The sequence below is a fragment of the Hippichthys cyanospilos genome, chromosome 16 (genome assembly GCF_059441005.1).
Source record: "Hippichthys cyanospilos isolate Australia breed blue-spotted pipefish chromosome 16, RoL_Hcya_1.0, whole genome shotgun sequence".
NCBI classification, from domain to species: Eukaryota; Metazoa; Chordata; class Actinopteri; order Syngnathiformes; family Syngnathidae; genus Hippichthys; species Hippichthys cyanospilos.
In genome coordinates, this window is record NC_142384.1 from 16,017,340 (window position 1) to 16,037,161 (window position 19,822).

General features: G+C 39.6%; 1 protein-coding gene across 2 annotated transcripts; it reads left to right on the top strand.

Annotated features, from left to right (window-relative positions):
• The first annotated feature begins 1,612 nt into the window (after positions 1 to 1,612).
• On the top strand, positions 1,613 to 19,081 carry tlcd4b (TLC domain containing 4b). 2 transcript variants are annotated; one of them, XM_088437803.1, is made up of 7 exons: positions 1,613 to 1,785; positions 6,741 to 6,893; positions 8,419 to 8,508; positions 12,444 to 12,502; positions 12,663 to 12,757; positions 12,886 to 12,959; positions 13,785 to 19,081. In XM_088437803.1, exons 2-7 carry the CDS (start codon positions 6,748 to 6,750, stop codon positions 14,134 to 14,136), a joined length of 816 nt encoding a protein of 271 aa, XP_088293929.1. In that variant the 5' UTR covers positions 1,613 to 1,785; positions 6,741 to 6,747; the 3' UTR covers positions 14,137 to 19,081. The 2 variants fall into 2 exon arrangements, with proteins under 2 accessions (XP_088293929.1, XP_088293930.1); XM_088437804.1 differs by lacking the exon at positions 1,613 to 1,785 and adding an exon at positions 2,455 to 2,567.
• Positions 19,082 to 19,822: the final 741 nt, after the last annotated feature.

A 19,822-nucleotide genomic window follows, 5' to 3' on the forward strand; every position in this document is an offset into this window, starting at 1 on the left:
AATTGGGTGCTACCATTTTAGTATGGGGGTGAATCTGAGTGTTTACAATAATAAAATTGAATCGCCTACTGAACATAAAAATTGTTTTATGAACTTATATTTTCCCGAAACAACTAATTCATGTCTATTTGTTTTATTTAAAATCTGGAGTACCCCCTGATGTTCCTTCAAGTGCCCCCATTTGAGAAACCACTATTGTTAATTACACTTGAACACAACTTACTGGTCTGGATCCAAACACCTGCCACATTATAATTTCAGATTTAATAATCAGTGCAACCTGAGATTGACAAAATACAGAAACCGTGAAAGACCTCGGCCGGTCATCACCGGACTGTGAATTCCGCAGTTTGTAAAGCAGTAAAACCAGATATGCAAGTCTTAAACTGTCGCTACAACTTACTTAGCGTATTTAAAAACTGGAAATCATAGAGAAGAAATTGAATACTCACTGAACACTTTATTGCATAAACCCAAAGAACGCACTGTGATTTATTACAACTAAACATTTTAATCTTTGTGAATCCAAAGTTTATGGCAGCGCTGTGCTTATAATAGCTAATAATAATATGCTAGACCGAGTGGCTGACTAGCAACCTGCAAAACAAGACAAATATGTTTTGGTGACACTATGCTAATACATTTTCCGTTTGTTATGAGACACCTTTGCGTGTTTTCCGATATGATCATAATGTTTATATTTCCCCAGTGTTTATCTGGTTTGCATGACTAAAAAAAACCCAAAACAAACATATTGTTCCAGGAATATTTTTCCGTATAACGGTATCGTTTGTTTTTAAAATCCGCTCTCCACTTTCAGTCAATGATGATTTAATCAATTTGACTATTTGCACGTTGTCCCTCACTCGCTGATGCATTGGAAAGCAATCAGACAGAAGTGTGATTTATGATTAAGGCCAGAGTATGTCAATCATGTGTGCAGTGTTGGTTTTTGGACCAATTTGAATGACTTTTAAAGATGTATTTTGTGCAATTTTACTAATCTACGGAATTGGGACACACGATGCACAAATGAAAATAGCGACGAGTTGTTGGAGAGATGCTGGTTTGCTTCCCGGCTACTGCCCAAGTGCTCTTGGGCAAGGCATCGACCCCGGGACAATGAAAAAATCTTTCTCCGCACATAATGTGTGATTTGTGCAAAAAAAAAAATTGATGGCAGAGTTAAATTGAATTTCCCCACAAGGGATCTGAGCGAATTCAATTCATGATATTTGGTATTACTTTTCATTCATGCATATGTATCCAATTGGAAAATGATTCTAATATTAATGCAATTATTTCTCGGGTGCAGCAGTGGCTCTCGGACGTATCACTTGCTGCTAATTTAAAGATTCCTTTGGCCTTTGTTCCTGGAGGGCGTTGCCTTTGCAGGGGGCGTGTGATCGACGGAGTAGGCGGGTGCTTTATGACGTCAAACGTGGCTTCTGCCTGTCAACAAAATAAAGCGAGTTTTAACTTTTCACGCCGCCGAACTCAATATTTGAAAGGCATTGCAGCGAAGACAAAGTGCAAAGAGGAAAAGCTCGACTGCCGACTTGTAATGCCGTGTTCTGACTTGGTTACGTGGCACAGGAGGATTTTTTTTTTTTTTTGTATTTTTTTTTTTTTTTTTTTACCCCCTCTCTTTAGGTCGCACGAGCGAGCTGGCGAGCTTGTAGTTTAGCCGACTTGCTAGCTGTCGTCAAGTTGTAAGAAAGTGGACAAGACGGCGGCCAAGCCAGAGCCTATCCGACCAACACGGACCTATGCGACGGATGAAAGGTAACGCAGCTCCCATTCCCACCACGCCAAATCCAATGCGTGCCAGCTAACGCTCCGGCGGCCGATTCAACGTCAAATTTGAGATATTTGACCGTATAAATGATCGAATGCGCTCCCCTCCTGGCTAGCCAGCGGCTGCAGCAACAGCGGGAGCAACACACAGATTAGATGCAAAAACAACTTTATCCGCTGAAAACGGACGTACTGCTTTGGAAGTCATTCCACGCCTTTCTGTCTCATTTCCACACTCTCACTTCTCGGTTCTGGTTGTGCAGACGCATAACCGCCGCCTGCATGATTATGTCCGTAGACCGCATTGCTTAAATATGCAGTAGCACCACCTGCCAAGAAAACATTAGTTGCGAAGAAGAATTCTATGCACATGACAGGTGCGCCACCGGAGATTCCCAATCTGCAATGCAATACTAGAGATATCTATCGAATCGAATGACAAGCATGAATCAGCATTCGTTTGTCGACTCAAGCCCGCACAAAGAAATCGGTAAGATGTAGCCGCCCGATTATTCCCGACTCCCGATCGGCAGAGCGAGACGCTGATGCGATGTTGCGAGCTTGGATTTCCGGCGAGGCAAAGAACATCGAACGCTATTATTTACGTCGAGTCGATATGTCACGAGTGGCGATTTGCTGACAGCGGCGGGATGGCCATGTGGAACAAGGTCAAATGTGGACGTGGGAGTGGATCTCCTATCCGGGCTGTCAGCCGCAGTGAGGAGCATCCGCGTTGCTTCCTCCCACGGGGGTTTGTGCGCGAAAGCCAGGTAAAGAATGCCCATGAATTATTCAGACGCATGCAGCATACGATCGTCGTGGCCCCGGTGTGCACCGATGCCAGACAATACGGCTCTGGGGTCTTTGGGGCTCCTCCGAGCATGAGGCTTGCCTCTGCTCTTTTTTTTTTTTTGTAACATGCTCATTTCCCCCAGGGAATGGTGCATTCGGCAAGCGCGATGGAGAAGGTCTTGTGCTGGACTCACTATAATCTAACCCGCATTACACTTTATCTTCTACTACGATTGAACCACCAATGATGATTTAAAATCTTTTCAGTGACTGTTTAATTGGTTAAAATCAAATTTGCCCATTGAAATGAATGGAAACGCCATTAATCCGTCAAAGTCCTCCCCCACAATAGACGGCAGGTTTGTTTTGTGCATTTTTCAATGGAAATAATGTCACTTAACCAGCATTGGTTTTCAAATGGGGGTGTGGGTACCCCTGGGGCCTTTATGAAGGAACTCCAAGGGGATATTGAGTCGTTCAAAAATAATTATTGAATTCATTAAATGTTTCAGGAAAATATCAATTCAAAAAACATTTTACGTTCAGTAGGTTACCCAATTTCACTATTCTTAAAACCCAGATTCTACCCCATACTTGAATGGTTCGACCCAACCTGTACGTGCCACCACTCGTTACCTGTCAAGTTAATGATTTATTTTCGGAACAGAGTTCTACTATGATTCCAAAAGATGACATAGTTGAAAGTATTTCTTTTTAAGAACAGGTCTGACACTTTATTTTCATTTTTTGTCAACACATATTTATGACTAATTAAGTAAATTATTTATTTTTGTGAACAGATCTCTACTGTAATACCAAAGGAGGACTTCTTATGTTGAATATGTTTTGTGGACTAATATTTACTTAGTGCCCTGCCATTGGCTGGCAACCAGTTCTAATAAAATGTTCATCACTGCTTCTCAAGGCTGGGGTAATGACCAATCACAGTTCACCTACTGTGTGTTTTTTTAAATGACCACTTTCACTTCTGATTTTCCATCCTCTACTTGAGAATCATGAATTTTGAGAAAGCATATCAATTGAGAATTCCCCCCTTAGATTATAACTCTGTTTTATGCAATCCTGGTGAAAAAAAAAAAAAAAAAAGCAGTGGCTCATATCTCCAAAAACCTTTTAAATTGCCTTCACTCCTAAGTGAAATTGCCCCCACTTTAAAAGGATCGCTCTGTCATGTGCTTTTGTTCCATTTCCTGGTATGCTATTTTACTGTATGCATCCATGACGTAGGCCATTTTAGTTTAAATATAGCAGTCAACGTGCCTCAAGTGTCATGCGCTGCATGGTGGCTAATCTAAGATGTTTTTCCGTGCAAGAAAAATGACATTATAGGATTATGGGAGTTAAACGTTGTTGTCGAGATGAGATAAGCTCTGTGTGCGTTCATGCGACGTTTTTTCATTCAACTGTTGAGTAAAAAATAAGGCTGTTTCTTTGGGATAAGGAAGTCTTTATTTACACCCTGTACTTCACAGTAATATTGTTGTGATTTCTGGCTTTCCGATCATACGTCACCACAGCAAATTATTCAGACCGCATAGAAATAATAATTATTATTCAATAACTATACATAGAGCACACAGCCTATCCTTACACAATGCATGCAAGGAAATTGACTAAACTGCAGATTAAGCAAGTATATCTTACTGTGTTTTTGTTTGTGAATCGTTTTTATGAATGATATTATTACTAATAATACTCAATATATCAAATTAATATAAGCCATTTGTATGATGTTTCCATAGTCCACAAAAACGGCATGCATATATTGTATGTTTATACGGTAATTTATCTTACATCAGTATAAGTGAGTAATTTGAGTACCATGTTCAATACATGACATTAAAACACGGAAAATGCCAGTGTCAAAATAAACGTTTGTCATAATACTTTACATTGTATCAATCAGTCCATGAAGGTAATTTACAGCATTGCAATGTTTATTAATATGCATTGCTTATTGTTCAATTTGATGTTGCCCTTGCCCCCTTGTTGACACCTCCGGAGTTATTTTGGTGCAGTGGACTCAGCACTTCCATGTGTTCCATAAGATCAGACATATCAGAAATGCGTCACATGAAATGCCCATGCTAATAACCTAGCATGAATTTCAGTACTGGGCACTTGTAGTGTTTCAAATCTATTTGCAGTTTTTGTTGTACCAACTCTTTAAAATCAGCAAATGTCCATCTTTAGTAATGTAATGAATTTAATGTCATTTAATGTCATTTTTAATTCTTGTTGATTTCAGCTAACAAGCAGCCACAAAACACAAATTTATTTCACATTAATACGGGTCATACAGCGATTTTTTTCCTTGTCTCATATTTTAGATGAAACCGTGAGTACACACGAGACGTTTAAGTACCCCAATCATCAGCTGTCTGGGTGGTTTAAATGGCTTACATAAAGACACCGTTTTAATCAGAATTGATCAGATCAGAGTCCATACTCATATTGGTCAAGGTGTTTTGTCATCGCTGATAAAGGATGGGTCTTCTGTAGAAGACTTGCAACATGTTAATTATAAACTTTTACTCCAAGATGAAAATTCCAATCGCTGGATGAAGCCTGCATTATGCATTTAATCTGGAGGAAGAAGGCCAGTTAGAATAGTTTAAAACAGTGCCTGCATGCGGGTTTAGGATATTAACAAGTCTGAAAACAGATTACATTACAGATATGAGTTTATACTGTTTACATGAAATGGGTGAGTATATTCTCATACAGTGTAATGCAGGACTATTGCTAAATACAAGTACAGTAATGTAACAGGTATGCAAATATAACAGGTCAACACACCAAGTTTTTTTGATTAAAAAAAAAATTGGCAAAAATAAGAGCTTATTGCTCAATTTTGATTTTTTTTGTCTAGTCCATTTTACTTATTTTTTTATTTTTTTTTTAATCATTTTAAGGAGGTTGTTCACATTTTCAAATAAATGTGACCTGCAGGACTGGGTGATTTTGCCTTAAAACAAAATATCATTTTTTTTTCCCCCTCCTATTAAAAAAAAAAAATAAACCTTACAAAATTAAAATTAAACTCCAAAATGTCTTCCTTGAATTAAACACGTATGTAAACAAAACAGTCCCGCATGTGCATTGAGGACACTGTGGCGTCTCACATAGAGGGTGTGCTTAACGTTAATGTTTACAGAAGTACCTGGCAATGTTAAAATGGCGTACCGGAGCCAGATTATTTTCAATCTGTTAAATTGAACGAGTACATTAGATTGGCCGTGACATTTTGTGCAGTGCCAGCAACATTTCGCTCAGAGCGAGCGAGCAAGACCGAGATAGTTTGTCTCTCTTTTTCCCCTATCGTAAGTCTCCAAATATAAGACTCACTTTTTATGGAATTATAGGCGTTTTTTTTTTGTTTGTTTTTTTCAATAAAAGAAGCGAGCAGACTGAAACACCGTCCGAGTCCGTCCTTGTTCACACACATGAATATTACCAAAACGAGAGGATCATGTAAAAGTTACAATGTCTCCAGCTGATTCAATTAAGATCGGCAATGTATGGACCCTGTGTGCACCGGTTAGAGAACATGAAACAATTTTACTGCAGAACATGGTGAAGTGAAAATGTGTGCACATGGCTGGACAACCAGTCTGCATTTGTGGTTATCATAAACATTATATGCATCAATATATATATATATATATATATTTATATATATATATATATATATATATATATAAAACATTATATGCATCAAAACATCTATATGCATCAATGCATATATTTATTTTAAATTTATTTGCAACTGTGAAAAGTTTCAAATAGGATTCAGGTCCTTTTAAGTCTTCCGAATTCCTTTGCGCCAATCATTTTTTAGTGTTTGAAACAACTTGTAGTGTCGTCTAATTTTAGATGCCAGTGAACATACCATATTTACGGTCCCTAAAACCATTTTCCTGTTTCTGCCATTGGGGTTCTGCCATTTGATCTTCTGTATTGGTCTTTTTCTATAGAAAGCACCATGGTCTTCAGTGCTCAGGTCACCTATGTTATGGGTGCTCATCTTTGGATCCATGCGCCCCATTAATGTGATTCTTGAGTACTGAAATATTTTGTGTAGGACAGCCTCTAAGTCTTGCCCCCCCCCCCTCCCATTTGGTATTCAGGTGAGGGATGGAGATGAGAGAGCTGACTGTGGTAGCTGGTAGCTTCGTGGGTTTCCAGCTACTCTTCTCCGTGGCCAGCCCCTTACTCTCTTCAGCCATCTCACCAAGTTATCGATTACTGCCCCCCACCAAGCACACAGAGTGGAACTCGAGGTGAGTCGCTGAAGCCAAATAACTCGGCTGCGGCGTTTATCTCATCTTTTCACGTGTAAAATGTTGCTAAACGTTTCCGCGCAGGATGGAAGCAAATAAAAAGGAACATCAGCACGGGAGACAACCGAAAAAAAAACATTTGTGGTAAAAACGTGAGGTTTTTGAAATCTCCTTATCCTGGATGGAAGCTTTCCAGTCATCGTGTTTAGTTTGCATTAGCCCAAAAGCTGAAAATACTCAAGAAATAAGTGACCCTCGTTATATGGGATTTTCAAGCATAGGAATGAAAATACTTGTATGGATTTTCATCCCTTTTTGTATTTGTGTTGGCCCCTGAAAGCAAATAAGGCTGTTTTTAATGAAGCAAGCGCTCTGCTGGGAGTCCGTACAATCGCAGCAGTGACCAGAATGCCGCAGCAACAAACATTGGGGTGAAGTTCAGAGGGCAGACCTGTCGTTTGCCGTTGCGTAACGCTTCTTATTGAACGCAAGTTATTTGATCCCTACCAATACTCACGGTTAATATTTAAAAGCAGGGTTCTCTTTACTAATAGCCCACAACAAGTTAAAGGGCACTCACTACTGGTGGATGACTGCATAGTGGCCAACCATTGCATAACCAGACAGCTTTCAACTTGTTTGTTATGTAACCAAGACTTGAGAGCAAGGAGGGAGGCACCGTGTTCCGAGAAAGACGTGCATGTCTAATGAGCGTAACGACGGAAAATAATTGACCGTTTCACACAAGTAATCGTTAGATCAGCTAATTTAGTTCTTTCCCTCGTTTATATACTAGGTGCAAAAATAACATTTTGGGTTTTGATGGATGATATTTACATTATTTTGAGTGACCACCAACAAACATTTTGCCAAAAGTGGTCTTTGTAGCATGCAAAATGTAGCGCTGATTCACCAAAAGGGAATGGGAATAGCATAAGAAAAGTGTTCAGCCACCAGAGGCCATTTTACATTACCACTGTTGGAGACACTTTATTACATGTATTTCTTTTTGTTGAAAACACTTATCAGTGTGTATTTTATGCCAGATCCTTTTATGGACAAAAGACAGCCTCTCAATGAGCAAAATTCACTGCTTGCATTCAGAGTCATTTATTGAACATCGACAACGTAACATGGATGCCGCTGGAACGCTTTTTGTACTGCGATCGTCGTTAGAGTGCATCTAATAACAGAATGACAGATATGAACAACCTCCGAGTTTCTAAACCGTTTCTGTTCTTGGTCTCTTATTTTGTAAACTCCCCCCTCACACACGTAGGAAGCGTGCGTCCACTTCTGATGTTATACATAGCTTTCAAGTTTTGACTTTACTACATGCGAGTGCATCAAATTGAACTTTGAAATGTAAAAATAGTTTTGCTCCCTGTGTTTCATGATCCGTTTCGAGGTTATACACTATTCCAATCCTTACTCAATCCATGTTTGAATAATTGAAACAGATGACGGTCTGAAAATTCGAAATGAGTTCAATTTTAACCAATGCGATGCCTGTGTTGTGTCCCAGATTGGTGTCAACAGTTCACGCTCTGATTGTGGGATTGTTTTGTCTGTACATCCTATGCTTCGATGATGCGGTCAACACCAATCCTGTTTGGTAAGAGAAACCCAAGTGTTATAAAGATATTCAGATTCTGTAAATACCGTATTTTTAAGACTGCAGTCCAAGACACTTAAACTCTCCTAATCTCTGAAAAATCAACAGTGTGTCTTATAAGGCGCATTGTCAATTATAAGACACGTATGTTGAATTGAAGGTGAATAAAGTTTGACTCACTTTCTGCACTTGACGTTTCCCTTAATGTGCAGTGCTGCGCCTTATGATCAATTCCCTCAAATACACCTGTTCATCGCCAGATTTTTTTTTGGAATAAATTGGAATTTCAAGTGTAAAGTCTGATATTTATCATGTTTGGTCAGCTACAGGCTTCACTCCAATTCGACTTCCAGGCAGCGCTAATATAACCGCAGCACTCTGTGAGACCACAGCCGAAGGGATGGGAAGGGATAACAGTACAGTTAGTGTATATGGGTTAATAATTTAAGATTTAAGTAAATATGTGTACTGCAGTAGTTTGACGTTCGAGGAGTGCTCGTGGCAAGCGCGTTTATAGTTACTCATCTTATCTGGCATACACGAAACTTTAACAGCGTATCTCTCCGCAATATAACTTTTTTTTTTAAATCCGCGATGCACTGAGGGCGTGATAGGTGAGACGCAAAGTAATGAGTGATCTCTGTTTTTATATATTTCTTAGATCAGTTATTTTTCCCACTTCCTTATCCCTATCCTGATTTCTCTGGTCCCCTTCGACTGTTCCCAGCACACACACGCCAGTACTACCAACAAGGCTTCTTTTCATGGCGAACGGCATCACACCCTAATCTTCTGCACCCTCTCCCCACGTGTCCCCAACCGCCCGCCCTATCTCTCTCCCATGTCCGTTGCAACAGCCGACATTTCTGTCAAATCAATGCAGAGCGCCTCCTTCGCTCTTATTGTCTCTCCCTTGGCCCCGCTCTGTGGTGCTCATAGAGTGAAAGAGGGAGAAAAAAATGGGTGCAATGGGGCTTGGGGCTCTCTTAAGGAGGAGAAGGGACAAAAGGGAAACCGAGCTGCATCTGCTCTCGTCCCGCGGACTGGAATACTGGATTTTAATTCCCTTCACGAGTTGAAGAAAAGGCTATTGTTTTACAACTATTTGAATCAGGTTTTGTAACTTGAGCTTTGCACATTGGTCTGTGACTTCCTTGATTGAATTTATGTTCACCCCCTTCCAGACCACATGTAAACACAAATATCCTTGCAGCACCTCAGTGGCGAAAGCAATAATCCTCCGGGCAATCTGATTTGCGTTGGGTCTTCATTGCACAAAAGCGGCATTGTACTACCTTCTACTGCTGGATCGGCCACAATCGAGCTAGCTTAAACAGAGCAAAAAGAAAAGAAAAAAAAAGACAATAAATAGAATTGCAGATACTCATAAAGCCGACAACTATCTAGCAGCATTGACATGAACTCTTTCAGTGCCAAGCGTCATCTGAAAAAGCAACTGCTAGCCCATTTCAAGCATTTTGCGCATATTTCAAGACCGACACAATATTGTATGAGATGATTGTAGATGTTGCTGGTAACAAATGAAAGGTTGGATTCCCTTCTTTACATACAAAAAAAAAGTAAGATTCTATCTTATTCGGTTCTTTAATCATCGCTGCTTGAAAATAGGTCATCTGAGTGACGCCAAGCTATTTTGGACAAAAGGAGAAAATGATTTTTTATTTTTTCTGTGAATTTATTTTGTTTTTGTAGCATCTAAAACATCGCAACAGTTCTTCCCTTGGATGAAAGATGAACAAAAACAGCGAGAAAGTGTTATTTGGTGGCAAAATAACAATTTGCGTATAAGAATTCTTGTCACTGGCACACAACCTTTGTAATATACATGACGACAATTCTCGCCCATGGCACTGAATGAGTTAACGCCTTTGCGTGTTTTGAACTCTTTGAATCTTTTGCGTTCCCCCCGAAAAAGTGAGTTTAACAATCACCACCGTGATGAAAATGTAATGGTTTGGCCTGGTAGGAATATACTTCCCCATACTTTAAAAAAATTTAGTGGTTACGCTTGAGCTTTTATAGTGGCGTGGTTCACTGAGCTGACTTAAGTGCAACCGCTGTGGGAAGCTCCGTGTACAATTGCCCGGCAATTTATGGTGACTGATCCTGGGTGTAGTCCATCTTTTGTTCCTGATGTGACTTTACACATAATGACTACAACAGAAAATGGATGGATGGCTTAGAACAGGTCCCCAAGTACCTACCATCATGACCAACGTTCAAATACAGTAGTAAGCCTATGTTTTCGTTAAAACTACAGACTTAATTCCTATTACCGTATTTTTCCGAGTACAAGTCCACCTCGTTTATAAGTCGCCGATTTTTTTATACTTTAATTTGGCTGAATTTTAAGTCTTTGGGTTTTTTTTTTTTTTAAACGCAAAAATGCTTTGCATCGATGAACGAACTCATTCAATGCCACGGACGCATTTTCACGTTTTTTTAAGATTCCGGACATCAAATCCCAGATACTTAAGAGTACATTAAGAAGTATCAATATTTTTATTTATTTTTTTGGCACAGCTGAATATTAACTTGAAAAAAGTCATTATCAGTAACTGACGCCAAATAGCTCCTCCCATTTTACTCACGAACGTCCTCTTCTTCCTCCTCGGATCCTCTTCGGATCAGTCCAATCAGTTTGAAATGGAGGTTTTCGGAGAGGATTTGCTGATCATCTTACTTGGGATATTCTCCCAAGCTTTCTTTACCCAAGTGACGACTGTTGTGAGATCAAAGCGTGGAACGTTGCCCTTCGCTGTTTCTTCCCCCACCTGCTGGGGGTCGAAAACGAGGGTAAAAAACTCGACTTGTCCCCTGAGAAATACGGTGTAAAAAATTTGAATCGCGTCAAATGTGTACACTCAAATTTGACAGTAATCTGAAGTCATATACGGGAGAACATGAGCTGGTGTCCATTACGTTAGCTCGTGTCATTAAAGTGTATGCAAATAAGGGCTCTGTTACAAACATTAAAGCGCTCATTTGCTATACGACACCTGACTGTGGCCGCTAGCGGGATCAGATGTCTTTGTGAGCCTCATTGTTTTTTTGGACCGACGCTGTTTTCAAGGACACCTAGAAGTCATCGGGTCATGGGTGTCAATGATACAGATACTTGCATAGAAGATTGCATTTCCATCATCTTCCCTTAATTGAAACTTTAATAACATGGAGCTCTTTTAAAGCATATCTAATTGTGGTCTTCTATCTTGGAAGCTGTCAAAGCTCATCAAGAGCAGGCAATCGCTGGTGAATAATTTGAATGGGATTCGTGATTAGTGTGAAGTGTTCTCTCTCTGCAGAAGTAGATTACTTATCAGTGTGACACCTTTTTGTTTAACCCCTTGTGGCATTATGCTACAAAGGATGGAGAAGAATCAATGGTTAAAAAAAAAAGATTTAAAAATGATGAAAACATGTAAAATTTCAAAATGCAACGATTCTGACACTTCTATGTGATTGCAGTTGGACGTGTGAGATTTTGTGCCCGTAAAAATCCATTGTCCAAATTTTGCACCGTATTAAATCATTATATTTACAATTTTTGGGATGCTTTTTAATAGGATGTATGACATTGATTTTCCTGCAATTTTTGCAGCGCTCTGTTGAGCGGCGGTCAAACTACTTCTGCAAACAGAAAATTCTTTGTTGACTTGTGTTTCACCTCAAGACAGTAGGTGGCGGTAGAGACCAGTTAATAGCTATGTTTATAGTGTCATCATCACGTCACAGACTACAAAGACAGATCATCCCATTCTTCAAATTTTGGGGGGTGTTAATATATGTAAAGATATATGTAAAGTACATATGTATGGATAGAAGTGGTTGAAGGAAAGAAAATTGTGTGCAATGTGTATAGTTTGCAAAGTGTGTGCACAAGGGTTGAATCCACTTTCTTTGCCATTTTACAGGGGGGACCCCAGTATGGTCAAATTAAATGTAGCCATAACTTGTGGCTACCTACTGTATGGTGAGTTGTTATGAACTCTTAATAATATTTTCTTGTTAAGTTTCAATCCATATTAATGATGCAGATACGTAGAAAACTTCTTATTTAGTTTAGTTTGTGTGTGTGTGCATAAAACAACGACGCCACGTGAGTTTTACTCATATCTCCCTTTTTTTTCTAGATTTGTTGCTGCTTGCATGTAATTGGAGCACGATGGGGGACAGATTTTTTGTCTGCCACCACTTGGCGGCGCTCTATGCATACGGATATGTGCTAGTAAGACGTCTGCTTTTGATTCAACGATCAATGAATTGAACTAATTACACTCAATTTCTTTTGCGTCTTCCGATGAATTAGATGCTGTTTTTGTATTTGTAATGATTTGATTCTTTGGGTCATTTCAGACACGTGGCGTGCTGCCCTACTTTGCCAATTTTCGTCTCATTTCAGAATTATCCACGCCCTTTGTCAATCAAAGGTGAGTTGGAAGGGGTGGCTGAGGGTCAAGTATTATTTTTATTTTATTTTTTTACCGAGCTTTTAAGCTCCTCTAATTTGGCAACTGTACTGTATTTAATACAAGATTACTCACATGAATGCAGTAAACACAAGCATATTCTGAAGCAATCTTCCAACTGACATCACTCTGCACTCACTGTGGCCAATGCTAAAACTATTTCCCAGTCAGTCAGTTGTATGTTCTCATTCTTTATCTTACACACCTCCCTATCTCTGTGCTCGTTCAACGTAAAAAATAAAAATAAACCTCAATGCACAACGTGAGAATAGTGTCCCCAAGTGGACAAAAACATAACTGCCGTCACATGACTAGTGTCATGGTTATGCATTCAATTTTACAGCACAAGTTATGAAAAGTAAACCATGTTCTTTTGTTGTTATGAATTGTGGTCTAGATTCCAGGCACTAATACAGACACTTTTGGGAAATACGGAAGTGGGAGTATGGAATCTGTTCCATAATTCATCAAAAATATCTTCTTTGATTGTTTTGCATGTATTTCATGACCAACTCCATAAGTCTTTTCTGCAATATCGATGGTTCCAAATTTTTAAAAAATGGATAGGTATATTTTATGCCCAACAAATGCCTGGCAGCATCTCCTTGGATTAGGTTCATCTTTGATGCACTATAGTGAGTCATATTAAACAATTTCAGGTAACTCATGATTTCATATATATAATCCTTTGACAGCTTTTTTTCAGGAAGATAAAACAGGGGGCATATTCAATAATTGTATATCTTCAGGTTCATATATGAGTTCCGCTTGTGCTCGTCTTTTTAGGTGGTTCTTTGAAGCGTTAAAATACCCACGCTCAAACAGGATGGTGGTGGTGAACGGCGTTGCTATGGCGGTGGTCTTCTTCCTGGTACGGATAGCAGTCATGCCATCCTATTGGGCAAGCGTTTTTGCCACGTTCGGCACCGAAGACTTTGAGCGCCTGGGCCTGGGTGCCCAGGTAGCCTGGATCACCTCCTGTGTGGCCCTGGATATCCTGAACACTATCTGGATGTTTAAGATCACTCGCGGTTGCTACAAGGTACTGGCCAGATCGAAAGCACAGAAAGAGAAAGAAAAATTGGAGGCGTTTACTTGCTCGGACAAGAAAAAGCATGCCAACAACCACACAGACTAAAAGGGGAAGTGGCTGCAGATTTAGGACCGTGTACACCCTCAAAACCTGAACCTCAGCCCTCAATCTTCCTCAAGATGGCCAGTAGAAGGGGCTGGAAGTCCTCAGGTTTGAACCCGGAGATCAGACGTGGGGACCCGACCAAGCACCAGCCTCCGCGGTTTTCACTGGCGTATTAGCATCTCGCTGCTCTATGTTGCCGACGGTGAGACGATGCCCTCGAGCACATTTTTAACCCGCGTCTCGTCCCCCCTCCCCTTTTCCCGTGCTTTCATTCACATTACATCCCCGCCGTTAAAGTCTCCTCTCGCATCAGCCAAAGCCCAATCCTCTGAAGTGCCTGCGAACGACTGGAAAGCAATAGGCTAGTCATGCTTGAATAAGACTACGGTTTAACGGTTCGGAAACCTCCCACTTTGCCGGCCCTTGTACGCTCCTTGTAAATAGCTGGAGTGTAGCACTCGAGGCCCATGTTAAGTTTGTGAATGGGCGGGGCTCTTATGCTAACCCCGGGGTTACGCTAGCCTGGCCTTATTATTACCCGACTTGGGCTGACTTTGAAAAAGTCATAACATTGTCAAATATAAATATATATTTACTTTCAACCCCTCAAAATGTTCAGTGGTATCAGCCCTATCCATACAAAAATAAATTTTGGGGTATATATGGGGTAAATATGTGATAATAGCAAAAGTAACTATGCTGTATATTTATATGTTTCTGAATTTGAAATAAGAATATTTACTATGTTATAATTAGAGTATTTTGACTTTTGCATGATGGGCGTCCAGGCTAAGCCAATCATTGAAGTCATTGAAAGGCTGGCAAATTTCATAAGTTGGTCGCTAGCACCACCCAGTGGTTTTGGGAAATCGACACAATAATTTCTCTTGCGCCCCGTTCTCAAGTTGCCATTGAAAGTATTATTGCAAAAATGGGGGGAAATGCATGATAAAACATCAAGGTTTCAGTATGTCCAAAATTGACAATATTTCCAATCTTGAATGGCAGTAAATGAGCCCGACATGGGCCAAATTTGACACCTACAGGGTGTACCTCTTGACCTCCCATTTGCAAGCATTTAGAAGGGACTGCAACATGGCATATTGAAAATCGTCATGGTTTGACAATCTATGCAATATTTTAGCCTCCTAACGTTCTTTTTTGTATGCTTTACTTTTGATATCGCCCATCAAATATCAAAAAGCCCGAGTTGGGTCAAAATTTCCCCCTGGGGTTAAACACACTAGTGTCTTTCCTGCTAAGCCCTCTTTGTCACCAGCCCTCATAGGCCGCATCGATTGGAACCCCCTCACACTAAAAAAAACACTAAAATCATACATGAGACACATCATGGCAGACATTTGTAGCTTTTTATTTGCCTCCTCATCCAACTGTCCTTTTGGAGGCCTCTTTGTGCTCTATTTTTGTATAGCCTCAAGCCTTCACCAGTCCCAACAAAATCGCATTTAGATGCAGCACATCATTTGCCTCACTGGATTGGGCTTCACTGTCCAGCCTGAATTTTTATTTCCTTTTATTTGTGTGTCACCGCCCCCCCCCCCTCGCCCCCACCCGCTTTACGACATCACCAAGCTTCACTTTCCCCCTCCCTACCGCGAATGTAGTCTTTGAAATGATATCTTCGATGACATCACCAGTTGAGAAGGCCTCAGAGCTATTCTTCACCACTTTCTCGAGCCAACCATCTTCTTGTAAAGGTTGTCCCAGCCAATGCAAATCTGGTATAAAAAAAAAAAATGTGCAGAAGCTACCGGTGCACCCTGGAAGCTTTTTATTCTTCCAGGTTTCTGAGTAACTCTGAGAATCTAATCAACGTGGTGGCCAAGTCGATGAGTGTGGGTGAACAGTCTTTTTCTTTCTTCTACTCCAACTTTTGTATTGGATGCCCTATTTCAGTGGTTCTCAACCTTTTTTCAGTGACGCACCCCTTTGGGAAATAATTTTTCAGCCAAGTACCCCTTAACCAGTGCAAAGCATTTTTGGGTACACAAAAAAAATGAAAACATGCCATCAGTGTCTGATTTATTCAACTTTACAACCTTTCAAACTTCATTTGTATTGGTCCTAAAGTGTCATCTTTTGGATCATGGAAGAAATCTGTTATCAAAAACAAATGACGTAATTATTAAAGATTTTTCCACCAAAAAATAATCAATATAAAGTGACAGCCCTGCTCTCAAAAATAAATCATAAATAAATATTTGTCCACGGAAAAATGTCCTTTTTGGGATTACAGTATATATCTTCACAAAAAGTGATTTACTTAATAATCACAAAAAATAAAGAACATAAAGTGTCAGACCTGTTTGCAAAATAAAATAATTCGAAATAAACATATGTCCATAGAAAAAAAAATTAACTTAAAATGTCCTCTTTTGTTCACAAAAATAAATAATTAACTTGACAGGTAACGAGAGGTTTCCCATGAGAAATTGGGTCAAACCATTCTAGTATTAGGGGGGTGATCAGTCATCAGTGATCAGTGAAAAATGTAAAATTTATTTTATGACCTTCCTGAAACATTTAATTACGTCAGTAATTATTTTTTAAAAGATATTTGCACGTTTGTTTGTTGTGTTTAAATTCTTGAGTACCTCCCCCCTGGGGTACCCGTCCCCCCATTTGAGAACCACTGCCCTACTTTGACACCAGCGTGGTGCTTTTTTTTTTTCTTTCTTTTCATATTTCCCCCTAATATCATCAAGCAATATGATGCATTTTTAAAGCAAGGGTTTGTGATGATCAAATTCATTTTTTGATGTATCTAAAATCAAACCAGTCTTTTTGGAATGCTGTCAAAGACGATGCGGCATTCAGCATGTTGGTATTTTCATTTCTGCATTTCTATAAAGCATGGTAGCATCAGCCTCGTTCCCACCTAACGGTACGCGTCAACGCTTAAATCCTCACTGTACAATATTAATTTGCTAAATAAGGCACCGTCTTTGAAACGGGAGCTCCGAATTTTTCCTATTAAATAAACAAAGTCAAACAAAGGCAATACTACACAGCGCAGAAATTCGAGACGGCGCCTTTGAATTTCCTTTGAATAATTCATATTTTTCCTCCCCTTTCAATTCATTCCACCGTAATAGTGGGATTGAGCATTTTTGTATATTCCGTGACCTATTTCACAGGAAACGCATGCTGCAAAGGCGGAAATGAGGCTATCGCTTGATACCTGTGACGCCTCGGAGGAAAAGTCCGTCTAGATGAACGGCATCTATACATAAATCGCACCTTTTTGCTCTAAACATAACCGATGCATGTACTTGTATAATTCCATCCCGCTCGCCCCGCATGTCTCGCAATTACTCTGCGTGGCTAACGTATAAAAGTGATAACGGGAGGCTCGGAGGTCCTTTGCATGTTTCCTTTTTTTACGTAGGTCTTTGTATTTCTCAGCGGACGGACAGTGGGAGAATGTCGGACATTTTGCTGTATCACTAAAAAAAAAGAGAGAGAGAGAGAGAGAGAGAGAGAGAGAAAAAGCACACTCCCCGTGGAGCAATAACTCTTGACCTCCTGGATTTCTGTCTTGTCACCGCAGAGGAGAGGCTGACACATCTGGTGCCTTTTACGGAAAACATGGACTCACGTTTTGATAAGCATGAGCTTTCTAATGCGAATATCCTCTGATATGATTGTCATTTATGTACTCCTCCGTATCCACGCGTATACTCGATGTATATTTTTATAATATGCCTGCACAACGATTAATCCGGCCAAGTATTAATATAATCCAAAGATGATCAGGGAGGCTATCATGTGATTGTTTTTGTTTTTCGGCCTCCCGACTACAGACGGGGCCACGTCTTCATGAATGTTGTCATGGGTTTAATGAGCGGCATTAACAGTATCCAGCATGATGACGAATGGAATCAAGATGTATTTATTTTTTGGGACGTGAGATCTTGAAACTGATGAAACGGTAGGCTGACGTTTACAGACGTTTGGCCCCCCTCAAAGCTGTGAATACAAGTGGTAGCGTTCCATCGAGGGCCACCAAAGTGGACATTTTCCCGAGGTCGGTAGGACACTTGTGGCACGCCGGGATTTTGGCTGCTGCACAAAGTCAATATCAAACCGGGTTTGCTCGTTAACGGACTGGACTGTTGGAATCGTCTTTTTTTTTTTCCTCTTATGTCTTCTGTGTTTTTGTTTTAATATAAAACAGCTGAAAATGTCTTTTTTTTTTGCACATTTTGGGACTAGTCAAAAATGAGCTGTTTCCAGAAGGCTGCTTATGATATTGTACTTTTTTATCAGGTTTGAAAACCACTTTGCCTTTATTTCTTTTGAAGAGGCCAACATTAAACAATGTAGGAGATATTTTAAGGACTATATTTAATATATGTACAGTAGATTGGAAATTAAGTGATTACTGTGCAATCTTAATTTGTGACGATTTCAAGTTCGGACATGCTCATTTGAAACTCATTTGCGTGAGGTACGCTTTGGAAAATCAGCATCGATATTCGGTACTTAAATTATCTTGAGGTTATGTGCGTGATTTGTGGACAGTTTTTTTTTTTGTCTTTACGAGTTGATAACAAATGACTTGAATTACAAGGTCACAATCAGGACATTTGTAAGAATCTCCGAAATCACCTTATAACTGGAAATACTGAAGACAAATCAGTTTAACACTTTTAATGAATTGCCGCCGTGTCTTTTTTTTTGTCCCGTCACTTTTTGATAGAATGTCATTCCTTAGTCTTTCATTTGTTGCTACAGATTTTTTTTTTTTTTTGTCTGAGCCACCCTAGACCACACAGGCATTTTTGGGATCCTTCTCTGAGGGTAATTTCTCCATGACGTGGATTTCTAATGGTTGTTCTCAACAATAACCATGTAATTGTAGTGACGAAGACATCGAGATTTACTTGAAAGTGTTCTTCAATAAATTTGAAGATGAAAACAATTTGCTGCTGATGTCTTTGTGAATCAACAAAACTTTTGCTCCTTGAACTCTAACCTTATAAAGTTTTTTATTTAATCCAAGTGAAGAGTTGCTTTTTGCCCCTCTTTTTTCAATGAGTCACAGTATAATCATCCATATCAGGTACTAACACTTCAAAAAAATGTTCCTCAAGCTTACCAGGACTTCACATGAATCCACCCACTCTTTACGTTTCTCTCTTACGTTACTCATATGACTCATTCAGTAACTCAGACATTGGCACAATTTCTTTATTAATGTATATATGTTTGTATTTATGCAATATACAGGGGTCACTGACGTGCCCACGGGCACCAGGTAGCCCATCAAAGATCACATGAGTAGCCCGCAAGCCTGTTCTGCAAAAAGCTTACAAGTGATAGAACATTGGTGATTTTCTATGAATTTTGCAAACAATTATACATGTATTGCATTTACATTACATATTATACTTGATTTACGTATTTACTACAGCTGTTCCTTAATGATCGTTGTCTTCACATAAACACATAAACTTTGTATTACTCAGTACATTACTTTTGAATTAGAATTAGAATTAGAAATTGGTTCATCAATTAGATCCGGGGGTGGGGGGGGCTCAATGCATCTAAAATGCTAATCAGACAAAAAAAAGACTTGTTTCATTGGGAGATGCTCTGGGAGAAAAAATGATCAAGTTGACCATTTTCACTATCATGTTCCTGGTAAGAATTTCAAAATAAA

What these genes read in the sequence shown, in the direction of transcription:
- tlcd4b (XM_088437803.1), top strand. Translation starts at nt 6,748, where the DNA reads ATGGAGATGAGAGAGCTGACTGTGGTAGCTGGTAGCTTCGTGGGTTTC. An exon ending in CACACAGAGTGGAACTCGAG is followed by an intron (nt 6,894 to 8,418) that starts GTGAGTCGCTGA and finishes GTTGTGTCCCAG; the next exon opens with ATTGGTGTCAACAGTTCACG. An exon ending in TTGTGGCTACCTACTGTATG is followed by an intron (nt 12,503 to 12,662) that starts GTGAGTTGTTAT and finishes TTTTTTTTCTAG; the next exon opens with ATTTGTTGCTGCTTGCATGT.